This window comes from Populus alba, chromosome 3 (genome assembly GCF_005239225.2).
Source record: "Populus alba chromosome 3, ASM523922v2, whole genome shotgun sequence".
In the NCBI taxonomy this organism is placed as follows: domain Eukaryota; kingdom Viridiplantae; phylum Streptophyta; class Magnoliopsida; order Malpighiales; family Salicaceae; genus Populus; species Populus alba.
In genome coordinates, this window is record NC_133286.1 from 4,544,244 (window position 1) to 4,566,665 (window position 22,422).

The following is a 22,422-nucleotide window of genomic DNA, read 5'->3' on the forward strand; positions in this document are numbered from 1 at the left end:
TTGTCTCCGGTGTAACCTAGACTATCCCCAACACTGTTGTCCAGAATCCTAACATGCAGAGTATCCCCGGTGGTTCACAGAATTCAGTGGGGAATTCAATGGGACAAGGGAATCTCTCCACTATGTTTGCCAATTCTCAGAGACAAATGCCTGGTAAATGTTTTTTTTTGGTAGCTTTATGTGCCACTGCTGCCACTTATGGCATTAGAAATGGCAATGCTTTTGGAACTACCGCAATCACACATGCATTTGTCACCACACGATTCCCTCCAGTTCGCTGCACCAACTTTTTACCTCTCATAATGGTTGTAGTCAGCAATGCTCTTTTAGGTAGCTTTATGTGCTACTGCTGCAACTTTCGGCATTAGTAATGCCACTGCTATTGAAACCATTGCAATCACACACGCATTTGTTACCACATCATACCCTCCAGTGCATTGCACCAGCTGTTCACCTCTCATTCTGGATTTATAGGGTCTGTCCGTCAGTTTGAATGATTACGTAACGTTTAGATGGAGTTCCTAGTACTCCTAGTCCGAAAAGGACTTGTATTCCTCTGTAGGAAAATACTAATAGTCCTATCTAGAATAGGAAAAATCTAATGAAGCTCGCTATACTTTTGGATAATAAAATACTAAATGGAAAATAAAACTGAGACTCGCAATATTCCATAATTTTCAGCAAATGTGAAAATTACAGAAATACCCTTGTGTATGGAAAACACACGAAAATACATGAATTCTAATCTTTTGTTGCCCGCATTGAATTTTTTGTCGTATCCCTAGATTCTACAGTAGAGACTGGACATGCAAAGAGCGCTGATTGGAAAGAGGAGATCTGTCAGAAGGTAATTTCTGTGATTTACTGTTCATTTGATGGAGTTCATGTATGCCATAGGCTTGCAAGATTTCAATGGAAAAAGGTCTCCTGGGATTGGTCCAAGTAATTTTATTCAGCTATGGTTGGGATTAGTTAGGAAGCATTGTAAGTTCCATGATTGCAGCAACTAAGAAATGATTAATCATTGATAAGATAATGAAGGTAAAAATATTCAGATTTCTAGGTTAAAAGGATTGCTTTCTTGGTTCTGGCACGGCAGTTTTTTATTGCAAAACTTTCCCTTTCGATTTCCCCCCTTATATTTGTTGTGAGGTGAATTATTATTTATTTCCAACGAGTCCTATTGTCAGTACTTCATACTGCATTAGACAGACTTAAAAATAAGAGTGCACTATTTCTGAATGACTTACAGTTTATCTTTGGTTAAATAAAGAGTTATTTGCACGATTGCAATCAACTTGTTCTGTGACAATGGAAGAAAAAGAAATTAAGTGGGACTTATTCCATTGAATTTTATAGAAAATTTGGTTGAAATTCTGAATGTCTCATGTCATAACTGCATATTTTCTAAGGACATTTGTTGTAACCCATTTTTGGGTCCCCAAATAAATGAAATAAAATAAATAGCCAAAGGAGGTTAGAAAAATAACAGGAGGCAGAAGCGCTCAGCAAATGGTCAGAAAAATCGGTCAAGGAGGTTAAAAATACAAAGATGGATTTTTGACAATATATTCTTGAATGATGAGAACCCTGTTGGATAAGAAAATTGGAAGTTTGAGGAGAAAAGTCCAAATTTGGATGTTTATGGACTTAATTGGATTTTTATATTGAATTTATAGAGGATTCGAGTGCAAGAAAAATTGATTTTTAATCCAATTTGGGCTTTAATTAGAAGAAATTAAAGTTCTGGGGCCAAATTATAATTTTTAGGAATTTATTAAGTCAAATCAGGGGCTTAATTGCATAAATATTGAAGTTTAATGGCTAATTAGGGACTTAATTGAGAAAATCCGAAACCAGGGACCAATTTGGAAAAGGCGTGTAAATAGGGGGTTGTATTGGATTGATCCGGGGTTAAATTGAAGAAATTAAAAACTGGAGGACTAATTTAAAAGATGGCGCAAGGAAACCAGGTGACACGTCGCCTGTTACTATTCACTTTCTTCCTCAAAAAGCTACCTGAGTAGCTGCTTTCTAGGCGCATTTTCCGGCTCGTGTGGCCTCTAAATCCGACAAAACGTGCACCAAAATATCAACATGAAACCCCTTTATCCCGGAGAATGGTCCGGTCGGGTCGAAAAAGTTAGAAGCGGCTCCGTTGAGTGGCTCAAAGTGGCCACCTCGGGCAGTTCACAGCCTTGAGCCTCGAGGTGCACACTTTGAGCCAACGGTTGAGATGCTTCCCAACTAAATCAAGGGCTGAAATTTTTCCCCAACGTAGAAAAGATTTCCCTCTTCCATAGCCTATAAATAGAGTCGGATTTGATGATCTGAGGGTTGAGAAATTCAGGTCCAAAGTCAGCCAAAAACCAGCATTTTTGCCCAATTTCTGCAGATTTTTCTTCTTCTTCTTTCTTCCTCTGCAACAGGAAACCAACGCCCTCTTCCTCCAACTCCACCGCTGCAACCACCGGCTGAACCACCTCATCACAGCAGCCACAACCTCTTCGGCCAAGTGAGCCCCTCTTCCTTTCCTCCTCCTTCCTTTTCTTTTCCTCCTCCTCTTCTTCTTCTTCCTCCTTACCTACTGTTCACTGCATGAACAGTAGGTGTGAAATATAATTCACGTCCTACTGTTCACGCAGGACGTGAATTATATATATGTGTGTGTGTGTGTGTGGGTGGGTGTGTGTGTGTGTGTTATAATTTTATAAAATAAATAAAAAAATCTTTGCATATTATATGTATAAAAATAAGAAAAAATATTTTGAAAAATCTTTGAAAACATATTGTTGATTTTCTTGCATTTTTGTCAAAATTGCTTAATAATGGTTTGTATTTCTATATCGTAGAGATATAAATTCATTATTAAAATACCCGGTTTTTGTCAAAACATCAAAGATTTTCAAAATAAAAAACGTTTTTACTTTAAAAAAAAATTCCAAAAGTCCTTAAAAATATTGTTGATTTTTCCTGCATATTTTTATTAAGGTGGATTAATGTTGGTTAGTATTTTTATACCGTAAGGATACAAACCCAGTATTAAAATACCCGATTTTCGTCAAAACATAAAAATAATATTTTTCCAAAAAATTGTTTTTGTTTTAAAATACGGCCTAGTCTCTCCAATATATATATATAAATATTATAACATCATATTTTCACACAACAAAGAAAATTTTCAAAACAATATATGTATTAGCATGCATTTTGGCTTTAATAACCAGTTTATTCAAGCCATGAGAACTAGGCCAATATTTCAAAAATTCTAAAAAATCTTTTTTGTTTTCTTTTAGTATTTTGGATTACGAATTTATACGTAAAACGTATTCCTAAATATTATTAATAAAGTTTTGGTATAAACGTTATAACGGTTAGGATTTTACCCGATAAGATAAAGACCTTCTTACTGAGGAGGATTTTTCTTGAACCATAGACAGACCAACAACTAGAAGTACAATAACACCTTAGTTTTATCAGATAATAAAACAATGCAGCTTACCTTAGGTAAGGCGTATTTGGGGTGCTAATACCTTCCCTTTACGCAACCAGTCCCCGTACCCGATCTCTAAGACCAGTTAGGGTTCCTGGTGACCAAAATACTAGGTGGCGACTCCCATTCCATTTTCCACCCACAAAAGACAATATTTTCTTGTATCCCCATAGATATAGATAGATTTACATTGTAGATTAAGAAAATGGAACAACATGTAGTTTTTCGCCGCGACGCCGCACACGTGCGACAACATTCTTTTTGTGTGCTTAGGAGAGTATTGAAACGGGAATAAGAATGGTCATGCTTAGGATCTAAGGCTAAGAAGCGTTGCTAAAGTTGTGACATCCATTGACTTGAGCTAGAACAGCAGAAAACAATGATGAGTAGTTTGCAGGGAGACAAAGTAACTGAACGTAACCAACCCCTTCATCTTGTCTAAAGGTGTACTTACACAGGTAACACAGCCCTTTGCATCTTTCCATTTCATCAATATCTACATCCTCTTGAGTTTCCAGCATGAACAGGGGTCATGCTATTTTTATCTCAACTAATTTATGCTGTCCTCTGCCCCCTTTTTTTTTTTTTTTTTTTTTTTTATCAATTCCCTTAAGTTTGTTTGTGTTACTTTCTTTCTGACTGGCACCTGAAGAAAAAGCATATGACCGATAATGTTTTGCTGGTTATTTGTACTTCTTAGATCAAAGTTATGAAGGAGACTTATTTCCCTAAAATAAATGAAATGTACCAGGGAATTGCTGCCAAGTTACAACAGGTAAATTGTCTCTGCAATTTCTTCTGGATTATCTGTAAACCCCCATAAAAATAAATAAATAAATAAATAAAAAACATAAGATCGAAGCAATGTATCAATGAGTAATGGAGATTCGGTATGAAAGAAATGAATAACTAGTAGGAATGATAATAAATGTGTCATGTGATAGAGAATGATCTTCATAAACAAATTTAAAGGTATTGTTGAAGTCGAAATGAAAGTCATGATTTTTAATGTAAAACTCGTAATGTTAGTGAAATTAGTAATGAGTTTCATTGGATAAAAGAATAAGAAAAACAAGAAGATATGTAAACCCGATCTAAAAACTTATTTTGACAAATTAGTGATAAATGTTGTAATATTGAATTTATTGAGATAAATTAAGGAGAAATGTCATGAGAATCTAAGTAAATAAAGTAATGCATGAAATATATTTTATCGTAAAAGACATTGATTGTCTAGTTTTACGATATCAATGATATATCTCAATCTAATTGTTGGATTGGGCTGAAATTTTATAAGAAATCCCCAAACTTATTGGCTTATCTTAGGTTAAAATTTCATGTCAATCGGAGTTTGGGAAGACTTTACGAGAGTACTCAAAATCGGGTAAATTAAGAAGATGACACAAGGGGCATTAATAAGGGTATTTTGGTAATTTTACAAAAAAATCCCCTCTCCTCCTTTAAAGACAGCCCATGTCCTCTACAAATGGAGTAAACAAGAGGGAGACCATTGTTCTCCCATTTTCTTCATCTCCTTTTCATTTCTTCAAGCTAAATCGAAAGGGAGTGTTTTTGGGAGGATTATATCCAAGAAAACAAATCAAGTGACTAATACTTGAAGAGTTATAAAGCTTGGGAAAAACAAAGAGTAGAAGTTGGAACTTGAAAGAGGAGGACATGAGTTTTGTATATTTTTGCAAGAATTCATTGAAATAAGTTAAAGTAGCAAAGGTAAGGAACATACCCTCAAGTAATTTCGTTTTCCTCTCTTGTTCTTGCATGAGGAGAAGAAAACCTCCAAGTTTAAAATTCTAGGGTTCATGTAAATATTTTGGGTGAATGATTGTTCTTGTGAATTTTGAGATTAATTGCATGATAATGGCTTGAAACTATGGGTTTTGGGATGGCAACCGGGCAGGAATGTCGGCAACCATATCTTGGCTTTCCACCGTTGGATTAGATTGCTTTTTGGATATATTATTATGCTCAATGTCACCTATATTCTGACCGGAGGGATTGTCAATATCAGACTTCGTTTGAGGTCTGTCACCGGAGGAACATTTCTGGAAAATCACCCTTCAAGACAGCCTCGTTTGTCGGCCATTATATCATCTTTTCACCATTGGATTGGTCTGGATTTTGGATATATTGTTCATCTAGATGTTATATAAAATTTGAACAATAAAGATTAGAAACAAACACTCCTACCAGAAATTGTACTTCCTGGACAGTAGGTCTCCAATTTTCAGGTCAATTCGGTATTGTTCTATTATAGGGAGGTTTAATCATTGGATGTATGTTAATTTTGGATATGTTATTCTAAAGATGATGATGTATAATTCCACCGTTTGGATTTATTGAATTTTAAATTTACAGAATGATGTTTTAAGTCTGGTTTAAGAAATATTGAATGAGAATATGATGTTTAACATAAAAAGTATGTTTTGGGACTAAGGATAATTGTAATGGGTTTAATGATGATGGAAGTGTTTGAGTCATGTTTGATGTGTTGATAAGTGATGGTATAGTTAAAATTCTATAAAAAATAGTGGTGGATTAATACTTTGGTTTTGTTGGAATGGGAAGCATGATATGGGAAAAGTATGTTGGGATAAATTGAAACTAACTTTGAAAAATTAACCTCTATTGTGATTGGCCATGCTAGTTAAATAGGTGTTGGAATGTTTGGTAAATTATGTGTCTTGATGAAGAAATGAATGGGAAATCATGGTAAGGGATATTGTAAATTGAATTATGATACAAAGAATCATTTTTGAGTATGCTTTGAAAAAAAGAAGAAGAATGGCATGTGTAGTCATTGCTAGAATTTAAGTTAAATTACATTGTTTGGTGACAAATTAAATGTTTTGGGACATTAGAAAAATATCGGTAACGAAAAGTCATGTCCTTTGGACATTTAAAATCTTTGATGAAGAATTGAGTTAATTGGACGGTTAATGTTAGTGTAAATAAATTCTAATATAAATGAATTTAAATGACAAGTAAGAGAATAAAATACATTAATGGAAATTGTTTACGGAAGTATTTGATTTTGTGAATTTATGAATATTATGAATAAATCAGGAAGATTCAAATATTGATTCAAAATGTTATATTGAAAAGTAAGTAGGAGAAGCATTCGCTCAACTTCTCAAGAGCTTGTATAGTAGGAGCTTAAGTAGAGACTGCAGGAGAGGCACAATAACAACAAGGGAGCGTGAGTCGAGCTTCTACAACTGGTAGGTGTCTTATACCTACACTTTTTACGTAGCGTTAATTCACTAACTTATTAAATTCTTGGTCTTTGCTTCTATGGGTGAAACCACAGAGAAAGGATAAAGTCAAAGAAATGAGGAATTAAAATGGCTTTGAGTACTAGATTGGTTTAAAAATATGAATTACGTTAATAGACTTCGTTGATGATCGTTTCTGGAACTTGATTAGCGCCCGAATGCAAAGGCTAATGATGTTAGTAAGGTTTACTAAAATCGGCATAATCATCCCTGAAAATGAGGGATACTGAACTTGATTAACTACTCAGGCAAGAATAGTTAATAATATAGACCGGTGTTGTCGATATTGGCAATCACACAAAACTTGATTGGCTATTCCTGAAGTGAAAGCTAATGATGTCAAGAATCTTGACATCAACATTTTCAGAAATATTCCAATGTATTATGGAAAGAAAAATCTGATTGGCTATTTCAAGTTAGAAATAGTCAATGACATCAATCAGTGGCATTGATTTTGGCATTTACAATGAACTTGATTAGTCAGTCCTAATATGGAAGACTAATGACACTAATGGAAATTCATTTGTGTCAGCATTCCCTTCCAAGTTTTGGGGGAGAGGTATTATAATGGTATTTATGATAGGGAATAATTAAAAGTGTTCATGAAATTGAGGATTGACATCTTGATAGGATTATTCATTCGGCCATGAAGAGGCGGATATTGATTAGAAATTGTGGAATAAGATGGGCGGAGGAACTAGTTACCCGGTAATGAGCTAGCTAGTGGCATCATTGTTTTGTTTTTAATGACTGGAATATGCAACTTGAGTTAAACTTATTTAGGTGGTGTTAATAGTGTCGAGATAATTAACTTGTCATAGTATAAATGGAATGTTGGATGATACTTTACGGTTAAACAAAAATGGTAAATTGTGTTTATGTTATGGATTATTGAAGAAATAAATTAAAAATAAATAAATTGATGAAGACCTAATCCTTGTGAAGGATGTAGGCAAATATCGTATTGCTTGGGACGTGAGAATAAAAGTTCATTAACCATGGTAGGTGTTATATACTTGAGGAATGCAATCATATATATTAATTGATGAGTTGTAATTGATACAATGGTTAATGAAATTGATGGTAATTATAACAATGTATAAAAATGCCAATAACATTGATGGATAATGAAATTTTGGCCTTAATTATGGTGGCCAAATGAGATTAGATTGATGAATTAAATAGATTGATGTATGTATGGTATTTATATTATTTGAAAATAGATCAGATATGAATATTGTGAAAATGATGATAGATTCCATGATAAGGGGAGATTTTACGTAAAATCTAAAGAAAAATCGAAATGTGCCAAAATGGGCACAAGAAATATGTAAGCTGAATAAATTTATAAACCAAAAGTGGACCGAAATCATGATGAGTTTGATGATTTATATGAAAAAGCCATAATGGGTATAATAAATGTTGGGATTGAAATTGACATAAAGAGATAGAGAGTAAGAGAGAGAGAAATCACATGGTAGATATTATAACGAATTAAATGTGCTCTTGAGATGAAACAAGACACAAAATGAAAATGTTGAATGATTCCATGAATGATGAATAGAGATGTAATAATGGAAGGTTAAATGAGAATTTCAAAGAATTATGATTGCATATCGTTGAATATATGTTTAATTACTTGTGCAGGTATTGTGTGATTTTCCTTCTATGCTATATTTTATTTTTACTACATTTAATCTATACATTAAGAAATTGCAAGTTCTTTAGATTCATGGTAAGAGTAGTTTTTTAGGTCCTCTAGTCTTCTTTTGTATGATTAAATAAGAAGATGGATATTAATGTATTTTGTCTTTAACGAACTAAATGACGTAATATGAAATAATACTCCTTTTACATTAAGTGTCAGGACATAAAAATGTATTATTTTGTATTTGTAATCTTAATGTTTGTTTTTATGAATTATGTGTGTTAATGGGAAATAAATGAACATGCAAAATGTTATGCATGTACCAAGCATGATGTGAAATTAAGGTTTTACATGATTATGATATGATTGAGAAATGAGTATAATTATACAGGATGATTGTCGATAACTTGGGACCTTCGAGTATAAGGGAAACTTTGCCGAAATTTCAGCAGGAATTTCAACAAGTCGCAGATAAGTTCAGTGGAAGAAAAAAAAAATACCCATATTTTTAAGTTAGGGCTCCAAGTTCTTTTACGAATATATTAAATTACAGGGTGTTACATTATCTGCCCATGCATGATTATATGCAATTTTCTCACGTTGAGCTTTTGTATTAATTTGTTTTCCTAATCAGCATTGCCTGTCACTGTATCATCTGCACTGTTGAGCTTTTGCATTATTCCATTGAATCATAACCATATCCAGTATTGTTGAATTTTATAGAAAATGAGGTTGAAATTCTGAATGTCTCACATCATAACTGCATATTTGATAAGGACATTTTTGACATTTTTTTGTGTGCTTAGGAGAGTATTGAAACGGGAATAAGAATGGTAGTACTTACACAACCCTTTGCATCTTTCCATTCCATCAATATCGACATCCTCTCGAGTTTCCAGCATTAATTCCACTCTGCTATTGCTATTTTTATCTCAACTAATTTATGTTGTCCTCTGCCCTTTTTTTGTTATTTTATTTTTATCAATCCCCTTAAGTTTGTTTGTGTTACTTTCTTTCTGACTGGCACCTGAAGAAATCAAGCATATGGCCGATAATGTTTTGCTGGTTATTTATACTTCATAGATCAAAGTTATGAAGGAGAATTCCCGGTTGCAATCATTGAATGTGCAAGGTTTTATACCAATGATGCAGCCGAACAATATGTCAAGCTTGCAGCATGGCTCTTTTTCATCTTTATCTGGGGTTTCTATGTCACAACCAATCATGATGATGCGGGACGAGGGATATTAAGAAAAGAAAAGGGGGAAGAGAGAATGATATTGTAACAAAAATATTTGAGCTTGTCATCTTGAATCATCTCTTCTAGAATTTTGTCCCTTTCCTTGCCTGGGGCATCAAACATCAAACATCAAACATCAAACATGACCTGACATGTTGAGGAAACAAAAGGGAGGTGTTTTTTTAAACACAAGGCAGATTTTTATGAGGGCAAATCTTCAGGTCCATCAGGTTCGCGTCAAGAGTGATACTAGTTTAGTTGTCTTTTTTTTTTTACCATGTAAATTATTAGTAAATTAAATGATTTATTTCCTAAAACTTGAGATGTTATATCAATCCGTAAATTTGTATGTGTGTCTTTAATATAATATTTGAAACTCTAAGTACCTATTTAATCATGCATGTTTATAGTTGAAATTAAATCTTTCATTTGAATTACATTATATGATGTTATTGAATAAGATGTTTTATGTTGATGATAATGAGTTGGGTTGAGATCTAGGATGATTCGGTCGTAATTGAGTTATGAGATGTGAGATATTATAAGTGTAAATAGGGTATATGTTGATAACTTGAACCTTCCAGTATAGAGGGAATCTACCGAAATTTTAGTAAAAATTTTGGTGTAACCTGTATATTAAAAAAAAGATTTTACCTGAACGTAGAAAATCGAGGTTGAATATATAATATATCTTCTCCTTTGATCTAACTAGATTTTTTTTAAACACAAGGCAGATTTTTATGATTTTCTTCCTTTTGGTCATTAAATTTTCTTAGAAGGGGCTTTGGTTTGATTCCAACAAGCTGCGGGCAAATCTTCAGCATTTCGACAGGCAGCCTCATGAGCAAAAGAAAGACAATCTGCAACCACTCCAAGCTTGTCGTTGCTCCCCTGTTCCGATTAGAAACAGAGATTCAAAAAGCTATGCTACTATCCCGAGACAAGAGTTCCAACGAAATCTACTGTAAGTTCCCAAGACACTCTTTTTCCAGAAAATCATTCCTCTGCTTTGTATAAAGTGATCCATGAATCTGTAGAAGAGGAAGCTGTATGGTTAGGATATAGTCTTGTTGGGTCAATTAAAGAGGGTGTGAATTAACGTAGGCCCGGTTTCACTATGCAATAGAGACATTGAAGATAAATCAGGAAGAGGAAAAGAAGCCTCAATCGCTCTCAACATGAGTGTTTGAAGTGGCTCGACTCAAAGAAACCAAATTCAGTTGTTTATATTTGCTTTGGAAGCATGGAAAACTTCACTGCCTCTCAGCTTAAGGAGATTGCAGCAGGCCTCGAATCTTCTGGGCATCAGTTTATCTGGGTAAGTTAGAAGAAACAAAAAGAGTCAAGAAGACAAGAAAGATTTTACCTGAAGGATTTGAGGAAAGAATGGAAGGCAAATGGCTAATTATCAGAGGAAGGGCACTCCAAGTTTTGATTCTTGATCATGAAGCAATAGGTGCATTTGTGATTCACTGAGGATGGAACTCAACTCTTGAAGGCATAAGGCCAATATTTTCTGAGCAATTCTATAATGAAAAATTGGTGACTGATGTTTTAAAAACTGGAGTTATGGAATGGCTTAGAGTGCATGGAGATCATGTTAAAAGTGAAGCTGTAGAGAAGACAATCACTCAAATTATGAGTAGCGGAGCAAAGAAACGGCCAGGAAGGCTGTTGAAGAAGGTGGATCTTCTTGCTTCGATTTCAATACTTTGATTATGAGGCAATTTATTTTCAATGAATAACTGAGGTGGGGTCGCCCTTGAAACAAAGGCATAGAATATTTTGTTTATACTTTAGTAGTGGTTTTGGCCATTTATTTTCAGACAAGTATTGAGAGTTGAAAGAGTAATCACACTCGAGATAATGACCAATCCAAATCAGTTCCCTTCCTAATGGTTCAGGAATGAGAAGTCCAGCTTATATATTTGATGTAGAGACAGTACACTACAAATTAAGAACCCAATAACTAGACAAACAATCATCACAAACTAGGAATGACTGTCTTCCCAGTAACAAATTCACCTTCTGAAGTTGGAAAACTTGCGAAAACTAGCCACCACAAACTAGTAGCATGTATCGATGCAGTCTTCGATGATGCACAACCACCTGCGTCGCCAATATGGATTGATGTAGAGAACTGCTGCAATCGTCATCACCACAACTGTGTAACATACACCAAAACTGATGTAGAAAAACTCCATGTCTATGAAACCATCATCTCCTTGTTCATCATCAGGCACTAGCTGTGATGGCACTACTTCCTCACTACAATTGTTTTGCAATGGAGGTCCACACAAGAAAGGATTTCCTTCGTAACAGCTTTCATCGAAGGTCCCAAACTGATTTTTTCTCTCTGGTGTCCTACCTGACAAGTTATTATGCTCCACACTAAAAACTTCCAGTGTGGTAATTTCAATAAGTTGTGGAGGGATGGCACCATTCAAGTTGTTGTAAGAAAGATCCAAACTCTCAATCTGCTTTAGGTTTGAGAATGTTGCAGGGATAGATCCAGTGAGATTGTTGTGTGACAAGTTTAATGACAGTATCTCACCTAAGTTTCCAAATTCTAGTGGGATTGCTCCTACGAAGTTGTTATTAGAGAGATCAATACCAAACATGTAGCTGAGAACTTTCCCCTTGTAACCATAATACATATTTTTAGTTGTAAATTCTATCACTTCTTCTGTAAAGTTCAGTGGAAAACCCTTTTCCAACCTTTGAATGCTTTCCATTAGTGTTGGACTCATTTTTTCATCATAATCATTTACCATGTAATCTGATCGAAAACCAGCTTGGGGAACCACTACTTTCTGGGAACTTTCCTTGAAAGTGAGATTGCCTAAACAAGAGGGTAGTGGACCAGAGAGCTGGTTCTGTGAAACATCCAAAATGCTTAACTGTTCTAAGAAGCATAACTGAACAGGGAGCTCACCATCAAAGTAATTAGCCCTCAGAAGAAGAAAACTCAATGATGAGAGATTGCCAATCCAATTTGGAATGGAGCTGGTGAAGCTGTTATCTCGAAGATCCATCGTAACCAGGGAAGTGCTGTTATAAAATCCATATTTTAATGGACCGCTCAATCTATTTTTGGATAGATGAATATGGGTTATTTGTGGTGGATTGAAACAAGATGGCACATATCCAGACAAGTTGTTCTCAGAAAGGTTCAAATATTCAAGGTAGTCAAGCTTACAAAAAAAGTCTCTTGGGATCGGACCCTTAAAATGGTTTTTGGACAGATCAAGTACTCCACGGCATGAAAAATTAACAAAGCTCCTCGGAAGCATGCCTGAAAATTGATTGTTACTCAAATCCAATACATTCCATTCATTCCACCCAATCCAGTCATTCCACCTATATAATGGAATATCTGATATCTGACCCCAAAAGTTGTTACCATTTAGGTAGAGAAATTTTAAGGTAGAAGAATTGAACACTGAGGTCGGTAATTGCCCACTCAAATTGTTGTTTGACAGCTTGAGAACCCATATTTTTGTTAGTTTTTCTAGTTTTACTATAGACAATTGATTGTTGGATAAATCTAAAGTTCCCGGAAAACTAATATTTCCTAAACATGAAGGAATGCAACCTGTGAATCCATTCTTGGCCATCCTTAAGGTGTCTAGATTTGGAAAGATCAAACAAATATCTTTTGGAATTTGACCGTTCATGTTGTTGTTGGATATATCTAATTGGGTCATATTTGGACATGGGTGATCTGGCAATTGCAAAGTACCAACAAAGGAGTTCTCGCTCAGATATAGTCGCTTCAATCGTGTATTGTTCTTAAGCAACCACGATGGAAACATTCCGGTGATGTTGTTGTGGGAGAGATCAAGGGCTCTTAAGTTGTATTGGTAATAGAGGAAGTCGGGAATATCTACATTGAGTGCTTCCGATGTTGGACTACTTGAGAAGCGGAAAAAGACTAATTGGAACTTTGGAATCAAATTATCATAGGCAGCAGGTTCTATTACTAGTCTGTTGTTCTCATTGGAGAAGAACTTGAGGCTTGAGTGGTTCATAAAAGGCTTCATTGAAATGGGAACTTCAAAGAGGTTATTTGATAGTGAGAGGAATTTAAGGGATATGAGGTTAGTAAGAGGACTAGAGGCAATATTTCCAGTAAATTGGTTTTCAGAAACATCTAATATTTGTAAAGATGACAAGTTCCCCAAACAATCTGGGAGTGAACCCCCTAAATTATTTCCAAAGAGATATAACTGCTTCAGATTCTTCAATTCATACCAACCTGTACAATTTATCTTGAAACAGTCAAAATAGTGTTGAAAGAATCTTTTATTTGTGATGTAATCATTATAGGCGGATGGAGAGTTGTTACTTACCTTGAGCGGGAAGGGTGCCATGGAGGTCACATTCACCAACAGACAATACTTGAAGAGCAGGCAATGCTCCAATGTCCTGAAGAAAGTTTATTGGGAGAGAAGTATTATCTAGATACAATTCTTCAAGGGTGCTCGAATTGAAGAAAGTCCCTATGAAAAAGAAAGAAGAAGAGACATGATGAAAATAGCCATTCCATTCAATATTATTAATTAAGATTTTAAGAAACTAAACTATGATTAGCCTTGACTTAAATTAGTATCCCTGAGAGAATTGATATTGAATAGTGAGATGATTTTTGGATAGAAACAACAAATTGCCTGAAAAATCTAGAGATTTCAAAAGGTATTGTTAAAAAATAGAGTTAATAATAGAAGATGCCAAGAGATATTCATAACTTTACCATTGACAGTCATCGATCCTAGCAACATATTGTATGATAGATCTAAAGACTTGAGAGAAGAAAGTCCACGCAGATGTGATAAAATGTTGTCGTTGAATATATTATTATGGCTCAGGTCTAGGTTCTCGAGTTTCCCTAAATGTGATGATTTTGATCTCAAAACCTGCAAGAGAGTTAATGTTTTTAAGAGTAAGTCTTAGATAGAGACTAAAGATAATTAGAATTGATGAGTTAATGTTTCAATTGATATATGATTCTCAAATTATACATAAACAAATGATACATGAGCGATCGCATATTTAATTATATAAAGTCGTTAAAGATTAAGAAACAATTTTTTAAATATCATTGTAATTGGAAAAAAAATAAAAATAAAAAACAATTTATGGATATAAAGTCGTTAAAGATGGAAGCCAGGTTATGATCTCAACAGTAATTAAGACAAGAATAATAATTGATCCTAGATAGAAACATATTGCCTAATTTTGCAAAACTAATTAATTAGTTTTAAAAAAATTTAGAAACTTTTTCACGTTTTATTTCTTCTATGTCCAAATATTTCACCATTCACCACGACTATAAGGCAATATCCTCCACCACATAATAATATTTTGATTAAAAAAGAGAGGGAATAATAAATGGCTACAAACAAGAATTAAATATCAAATATGTGGGTTTTATGTTGTTCTCTTTATTGACAAAACAGTTGAGAGTTTTAATAATTACAATTTTCTTAATTATAATATTATAGGAGAGAGCTTCATATTATGTTATTCAAAACCCATTCAAACTCAAATGCATTTAAAAAAAAAAACTATGTATTATACCTGATTCTGTCAACATATTCTCTGACAAATCCAAAGACTTGAGGGATGAAAGCCCACTCAAAATTGATAAGATTCTGCTGTTCAATCGATTGTTACTCAGGTCAAGGTTCTCTAACTTTCCCAGCCTCATCGGTTGGAGTACTTGAAAACCAACAAGATATACATAAAAAAATATACAGTGCATAGATTAAGGAAGAAGATAGATTGCAAGTAATGTTTTGATCATCCTAGTTTTGATCTCTTTAATCTCTTCATGTCTTATTAGAAAAACAATTATTGGATAAGATCAAAGCTCCGTAGATATAATTCTTCATAGATGAAATCGCAATCAAACATGATGAAATGCTATCGTTGATACTTATATATATATATATATATATATATATATATAAAGTTCTCAATTTTCTTGATAAAGAGAATGTAACTTACTATTGATAGTCCAAATATTTCACCATAAAATAATATAAAGCCATGATTAAAAAGAGAGGAAATAATAAATGGTTACAAACAATAATTAAATATCAAATATGTGGGTTTTATGCTGTTCTCTTTATTGATAAAACAGTCGAGAGTTTTTCTAATAAAGAAATCGGCAGTCTCTCGTTGCCTGTCTAGTGATTTGTATTAGAGAGTTTTTTTGATAGTTTTTATTAAATATATATAAAGTCGTCCTCATTTTTGTTGATAAAAAAACAATATAATTAAGAGAATGTCATGTGAAGCATTTAGTTAGAAACTGTGTATTATACCTGATCCTGTCAGCTGATTGCCTGATAGATCCAAAGACTTGAGAGAAGAAAGCCCACTCAGAATTGATAAAATGCTGATGTTCAATTGATTGCCACGCAGGTAAAGGTTCTCTAATTTTCCCAGCCTCATCGGTTGGAGTTGATAACCTACGTGCAAGATATACATAAAAAAATATACAGTGCATAGATTAAGGAAGAAGATAGATTGCAAGTAATGTTTTGATCCCTTTAATCTCTTCCTGTCTTATTAGCAAAACAATTATTGGATAAGATCAAATCTCCATAGATATAATTCTTCAATTCTCTTGATAAAGAGAATGTAACTTACTATTGATAGATCCTGTCAGCTGATTGACTGACAGATCCAAAGACTTGAGGGATGAAAATCCAGTTAGAGATGGAAAAATGCTATCGTTGTATTTATTCCCACTTAGATGAAGGTTCTCCAGCTTTTTCAACCTTGATGACAAGACTTTGAGACCTGCATGATGTTCCTCAAGAGCATATTGAAAGGAAATAATTAAACGCATAGAAAAAAATGATACGAGGAGGAGAAAAGAAAAGGTTTCAAAGCTAAATAAATAACTAAAAGGTTACCATAGAAGCTACCTGATCCAGCTGTCAACCCAGTGCCTGATAGATCCAAAGACTTGAGAGTGGAAAGGTTACCATTGAAACATGACAAAATGCTTTTATCATTATTAAATCGGTTAGCACTTAGGTCAAGTTCCCTCAGTTTTGATGATAGGACTTCGAAGCCTGGAAGAGAATCATCAAAGCAAGATAATTGACATTAAACACCAACCAACCTTCATTTATTTTATGATTATAATTAAGTGCAGAAACATTGAACTAACCTTCATTCTCCAAGCAGCCAACCAATCCAGTCTCTCTCAATGTAAGACTTTGCAATTCTTTAAAAGGCTGAAACAAAGATGCGTTGAGAACCCAATCGCCCAAGCGGAAATCCGTCGCACCGAAAAGAGAGAGTTGGATCACTCGCCTTGTAGTGTTATCACACTCGATCCCATACCACTCACAACAATTACTACCGTCCACCCAAGCTCTCAAGTAAATGTGATCTGGGTTGATCAAAGATTGGATCTCCAAGAGACCAACCCTCTCTTCCTCCAAACATCCATAACAACGACCATACCATTCGCCAACCAGAGTCAATAATGCTAGCAGCATCAAAGCCCCAATTCTTTTCATCATCATCTTAGATAATTCTATGAATTGTAGAATATTGTTGTTTGTTATGTGCCTTTGGGCAACCATAGAGGTCCTATTTATACTACACTTTGGCCATTTAATTTCCTTGACTTTATCTGCATATATTGTGCAGGTTCCATGTTTGGAGATTTGAATATTATTTTATTTCTTTTTGGAATATTCTTGGATTTGAATATTATTTTATTTTATTGTTTAGCACTTAGTCTATTTACATTTAATTATATTTTGGTTACTAATTATCCAATTTATATAAATAAAATAAAATAAAAAAATTATTGTAGTACTTCAGCATTGTTATCGACATTTGTATGTGATTCCGTGTAAGATCTTTTTTACTTTATAATTATATTTCTCTCGTCATAATTTAGAATCATTTAGGAGCCTACTTGCATGGTGTCATCTCACTATCATATATATAATTAAATACATAAATTATCAATAATTATAAATCTTATCCCTGTGAATTGTGTGGCTATAGATTATATACAAAAACTTCAAATACATAACATACATACACACTCTTTTGTTTTTATGTTAGGAAACGTATTCATGACTTGTTTTTATTACATTTTAATATTAAATATATTTTTTTTAATCGAGTCAAAGATATATCATTTATATGATTAGAATGAGAAGACTAATCATTTTTTTCTAGTTTTCTCCCTAGTTATAAAATACATCTGGTTTTTCAATTCCAGATTTTAAGATAAAAGGAATTTATTTCTTGAAATTAAGGCATTAAACAATATACAAATATTTTTAAAAAATTAAAATAGTTGTAAAAGTAAATTTAGTTTTTGATTGAAGTGCAAACTAGTAGTAAATGAATAAAAAGAAACTTTATTGATTATCTAATGAGTTACTTCTCTAAAAAGGATGCTATACAAATGGAGCTTCCAACAAAAAGATATGGGAAGTTGGAGGAAAAAAATGATTAGTAAATTTAAAACAGCAGCAGTAAGTAATAATTACAAAACACGATACGGAAACCAAATTGAAAAGTGAGCAAGAATACAAAACTGGTTACATGTATCAAAAGGAACTGGAACCAATTTCTCCACCACTGTATGTCCCTTTTGTTCAGTCTATGTTTGGTGCAATCACCTAAAGCTTTGCTCAAAAACAGCGCATTACTCAAAATATATGTTGCAAATTGCAAACACGTGCTAACAATAAATTGTGGCCACAGGATTTGCTTCGACCCCAGAGGCCGTTGAGGATATTCGTCAAGGAAAGGCTCACCCTCTTGATTTATTATTTAATTTTCTAGGTAAATTAATTACCGACAGGATCACAAACAGAAATGTTCTGTTTGTGAATTTTTTGTCGGTAATCTTTTGTTTGTTAATAATAAAAAATATTATCACTGATAGATTTACTGATAAGTAAAACGCGCTAAAAAAAATTTACCTACTTCATTTCCTCGGTAATTTTCTCGGGAAGCTTGTCATGTAACCTTCAAACATACCGTATGCAATTCTGTCAGTGACTATTTAAAAAATATATTTTTAAAAAAATCTATTTAATAAAACTAGAAAAATAATTAAATAATTAAAATCTATTTAAAAAATCCTATAAATAAATCAACTAAAAATTGATCTCACATGAAAAAAAATCCAACAACAACATTCATAAAATTGTTAAGAACATAAAAAATTAAAAAAATAAATAAAAGAACAAATATAATGAAAAAGAACACAAGAAAGAAAAAAAAAGAAAAATCTTACCTTAATATAGTTGCGAGTGAAGCTGAGAAGATAAACAAATTCATAAAATATGTTAATTAAAAAAACAAGAGAAGAAAAGAAGAAAAGAGGAGAAGAGAAGAGAAAGGGATGTTAATGTTTTTTCTTACATAAGGGGAAGACAAAGAAGAAAAAAGGGGCATGTCTGTTGTGAAATGAGAGATTCTAATCTTTTTATTGGGGTATTTTACTGATGGTTACACAGAAAGATAATTAAATATTAATATTTTAACCATTTTATCGGTGCTTCCATCTGTAATATTTAATTTAATCAAAAAAATTTCAAAAAACCACCAAATATCACCGATGACTTTTCAATCCGTCGATGATTTCATCTGTAATATTTAATTTAAATATTAAATTTAATAAAAAAATTTAAAAAAGTTGTCAAATAACACTAATGACTTTTCAATCTGGTGGTGATTTCGTTTGTAAAAAACAGTAATTAACAGTGCAATTAAGAATTCCAGATTTGGGTCATAGATTGGCCTAATACTTGGATCAAGATTTGGGTCATAGATCAAATGTTATGTTTATTAAAACCAAAGTTATTAAACATGATTAGATTTAATACCCAGATGAGGGTTTAGGTCATAGATTGGCCAAATACTCGGATCAAGATTTGGGTCATAAATTGGACAAGTTAGCTTATGTTGACTGGTGTTAATCTAAAATTGTATTATTTAAAGATTATTTTAGAAAAAATCAAAACTGCATAGTTAAACAAACATGTGGAAAATCTCACTGCAAGTTTTTGACTGAGTTGACTAGGTTGTGGGTTGATTTATCTGGTCGATTAGGCTTAATTAGATCAACTCTCACTTGGTTTTTTCTAAACCTGAATTGGGTTAGGTTCCAGATTAAAATGTTAGGCTTGAATTAAATTTTATAACGCTGATTAGAACCATATTGTAGGAAAAACAAATTGAATTGCATAAAAGTAATTAACCAAAAACTAATTGTAATTTCATAAAGAAAGGAAAATTATGAATCAAAGGTTAAAGCTAGGCAGCTCACTTTGCATGACAATGACGGATATAGAAGACTAGCTACTTTTTTTTATGGAAATAACGTGTGGAAAATCATGCCTTAATTTTGACGTTGATGGCAAAATCAAAGAGTATCGTTGATAAAATGAACAACAAATGAAATTATTTCTAAAATACTTCTTGTCATTGTCATGACAATAAATCTTCTTCTTTTTCTTTTTAAAGAGCCTATTTTTTGTAACACAATCAACAAGTAACATGGATAAGAATTTGCAGTGTGAGATGGGTTTGTGAGACTATTGCCATCTCATTTTTTCCACGATATAGTCCATGAGACCATTGCTATCAAGCATTTTTTCTACGAGATGGGTCCTTGAGACCATTGCCTTGTAAGCTTGGGAATGTATAATATGCTTTAATTTCAATTTAGTTTACAATAAATAAATAAATAAATAAAATGCTTAAGCATAAAAAATAAATCTCAAGTGTTAGAGTATTGCAATCACCAATTAATTAATGGACAACAGACCATTAATTAATATATGACACATCTTTTAATGGAAATGTAAATGCTTTACTAGAATATCATTATTAATTTTTTGCATTTGTTTTCTGGTTATATTTAATTTTTCATCAATATTCCTAATGTAAATTGCTACATAATTTATATCTTGAAGGATTGAAAGATGAAAAATAGAAAACAAATAGAGACAAGGCAGTTCAAAAGAAGAAGAAAAAAGAATAATAGTGAAAGAAAGAGAAAATAAAAGGAATTTATTTCTTGAAATTAATGCATTAAACAATATAAAAATAATTTTTAAAAATTAAAATAGTAGTAAAAGTAAATTTAGTTTTTGATTGATGTGTAAATTAGTTGTAAATGAACAAAAAAAAAAAACTTTATTGATTATCTAATGAGTTACTTCTCAAAAAAGTAGGGTGGCAACTAGGGGTGTGAAAATGAGTTACTTCTCTTAAAAGAATGTATACATTATTGATTATCTAATGGAAACTCCGCAGAGAAATTGTGGATAATAGCAATCATTTTCTTATCTCTTGTATCATATCTTCCACAAATCTTAAGTAATTGATGCTTGACTTGATGTGTGCCATTTTGATTTTTAAACACACCCATGCAGTGATTTCCTTATGCATACCGGTGGTCCTCGGGAATCATGGAGGACCACCACAAGACAATCTAAAAGAATATTAAAAATAATTTTGAGGGGTATAGCTCAATTAGTAGGTTCTAGATTTGTTTCCTAGAAATCACTAGTTCGAGTTTCATAAACCTCAGGGCCACTGGAGATTTACATGATCGTTAATTTTAGAACCTGTGGGATTAGTCGAGTTGTGCGCAAGCTAGCTCAGACACTCACGTTAATAATAATAATAAAAAAAATGCTAAAAGTCAAAACACACAACAGCCAATTACCTTATCTTGTAAAAAAAAAAAAAAAAGAATGATAAAAAAAGCATTCTCTTGGATGTGCAACTGCCAATCTTTCTCATTGTGACATTCATTGCTCAGTTAGAAGTTCCATGATGCTCTTCTCATGGAGAGCAAAAATCAGTAGCCTCCCATGGAATCCTCGTAAACCTTTCTGTGTGCTCTTCTAAGATATTAAAAATGTCAAACATACATCAATAATAAAAAGACATAGGAACAGTTACGCAAAACGAGGTTTTTCTTTGCAAAAAATAAATAAAAATAGAATGCTATACAAATGGAGCTATACAAATTAATCAACTCTTAATATCTTTCATTTTATAAATATTAAAAGTAAATATTAAAATTTATTATATTAATTTGTGAAGGTATTTACTCATATGCGAATTATATTTCTATTTTTTTTATTAAAAAAAAGTTCTATATACTACAACTAGCTTAAGAAAGTCATGTTCATCAGGATCATAGACTAAAAAGAAGAAAAAATTGAATTGTATAAAAGTATCATTATAAATGTTATTCTGCAATAATATCTTCGTTCCTTGATAAAATTTCCTAAACTACTGTATGTCTCTAACAGTGAAAATATCACTATAAATACATTTATGAGTTCGAGAAACCATTTCTATTTGCCCATTGGTCCCTGCGACTGTTTGCCATCATGCATTTTTCCTCGAGGAAAGGCTATGAGACGTCCTCTTCCAACCATCATGCATTTTTTCCATGAGATGGGTTCGTGGAAAAACTTTGGTTTAATTGGGAATGTTGTTATTGATTGCAAACTTTTTAATTAAAATAAATTTGATTGGATAAAATCCTTAAATGTTATTAACACATGAAATCAATTTATTTTCTTAAGAAAAATAAGTAATTTATTTATTCATTTTAATGAAAATATAAAATAGTTTTAAATCTTGTGGTATATTTCTTGTCAGAGCTATGAACTTATATCTCAAAACTTGAAAACTAAAAATATATATATATATATATATATATATATAT

At 32.7% G+C, this 22,422-nt stretch overlaps 2 protein-coding genes across 4 annotated transcripts; both read right to left on the reverse strand.

The window, feature by feature from the left end:
- Positions 1-11,538: 11,538 nt before the first annotated feature.
- LOC140954182 (cuscuta receptor 1-like) lies at positions 11,539-14,440 on the reverse strand. The gene is made up of 3 exons (XM_073408156.1): positions 14,428-14,440; positions 14,027-14,176; positions 11,539-13,932 (listed from the first exon to the last, which is right to left on the reverse strand). Exons 1-3 carry the CDS (start codon positions 14,438-14,440, stop codon positions 11,741-11,743), a joined length of 2,355 nt encoding a protein of 784 aa, XP_073264257.1. The 3' UTR covers positions 11,539-11,740.
- Positions 14,037-17,257, reverse strand: LOC118037848 (uncharacterized). 3 transcript variants are annotated; one of them, XM_035043968.2, is made up of 7 exons: positions 16,861-17,257; positions 16,613-16,762; positions 16,332-16,484; positions 16,004-16,150; positions 15,255-15,395; positions 14,428-14,590; positions 14,037-14,176 (listed from the first exon to the last, which is right to left on the reverse strand). In XM_035043968.2, exons 1-6 carry the CDS (start codon positions 17,219-17,221, stop codon positions 14,532-14,534), a joined length of 1,011 nt encoding a protein of 336 aa, XP_034899859.2. In that variant the 5' UTR covers positions 17,222-17,257; the 3' UTR covers positions 14,037-14,176; positions 14,428-14,531. The 3 variants fall into 3 exon arrangements, with proteins under 3 accessions (XP_034899859.2, XP_073264114.1, XP_073264115.1); XM_073408013.1 differs by lacking the exons at positions 14,037-14,176; positions 14,428-14,590 and having other exon boundaries at positions 14,631-15,331; XM_073408014.1 differs by lacking the exons at positions 14,037-14,176; positions 14,428-14,590 and having other exon boundaries at positions 14,632-15,328.
- Positions 17,258-22,422: the final 5,165 nt, after the last annotated feature.

What these genes read in the sequence shown, in the direction of transcription:
- LOC140954182 (XM_073408156.1), bottom strand. An exon ending in TGGCACCCTTCCCGCTCAAG is followed by an intron (nt 13,933 to 14,026) that starts GTAAGTAACAAC and finishes TAAATTGTACAG; the next exon opens with GTTGGTATGAATTGAAGAAT.
- LOC118037848 (XM_035043968.2), bottom strand. Translation starts at nt 17,221, where the DNA reads ATGATGATGAAAAGAATTGGGGCTTTGATGCTGCTAGCATTATTGACT. An exon ending in TGGCTGCTTGGAGAATGAAG is followed by an intron (nt 16,763 to 16,860) that starts GTTAGTTCAATG and finishes ATTCTCTTCCAG; the next exon opens with GCTTCGAAGTCCTATCATCA. An exon ending in CAATCAGCTGACAGGATCAG is followed by an intron (nt 15,396 to 16,003) that starts GTATAATACACA and finishes TTGGTTTTCAAG; the next exon opens with TACTCCAACCGATGAGGCTG.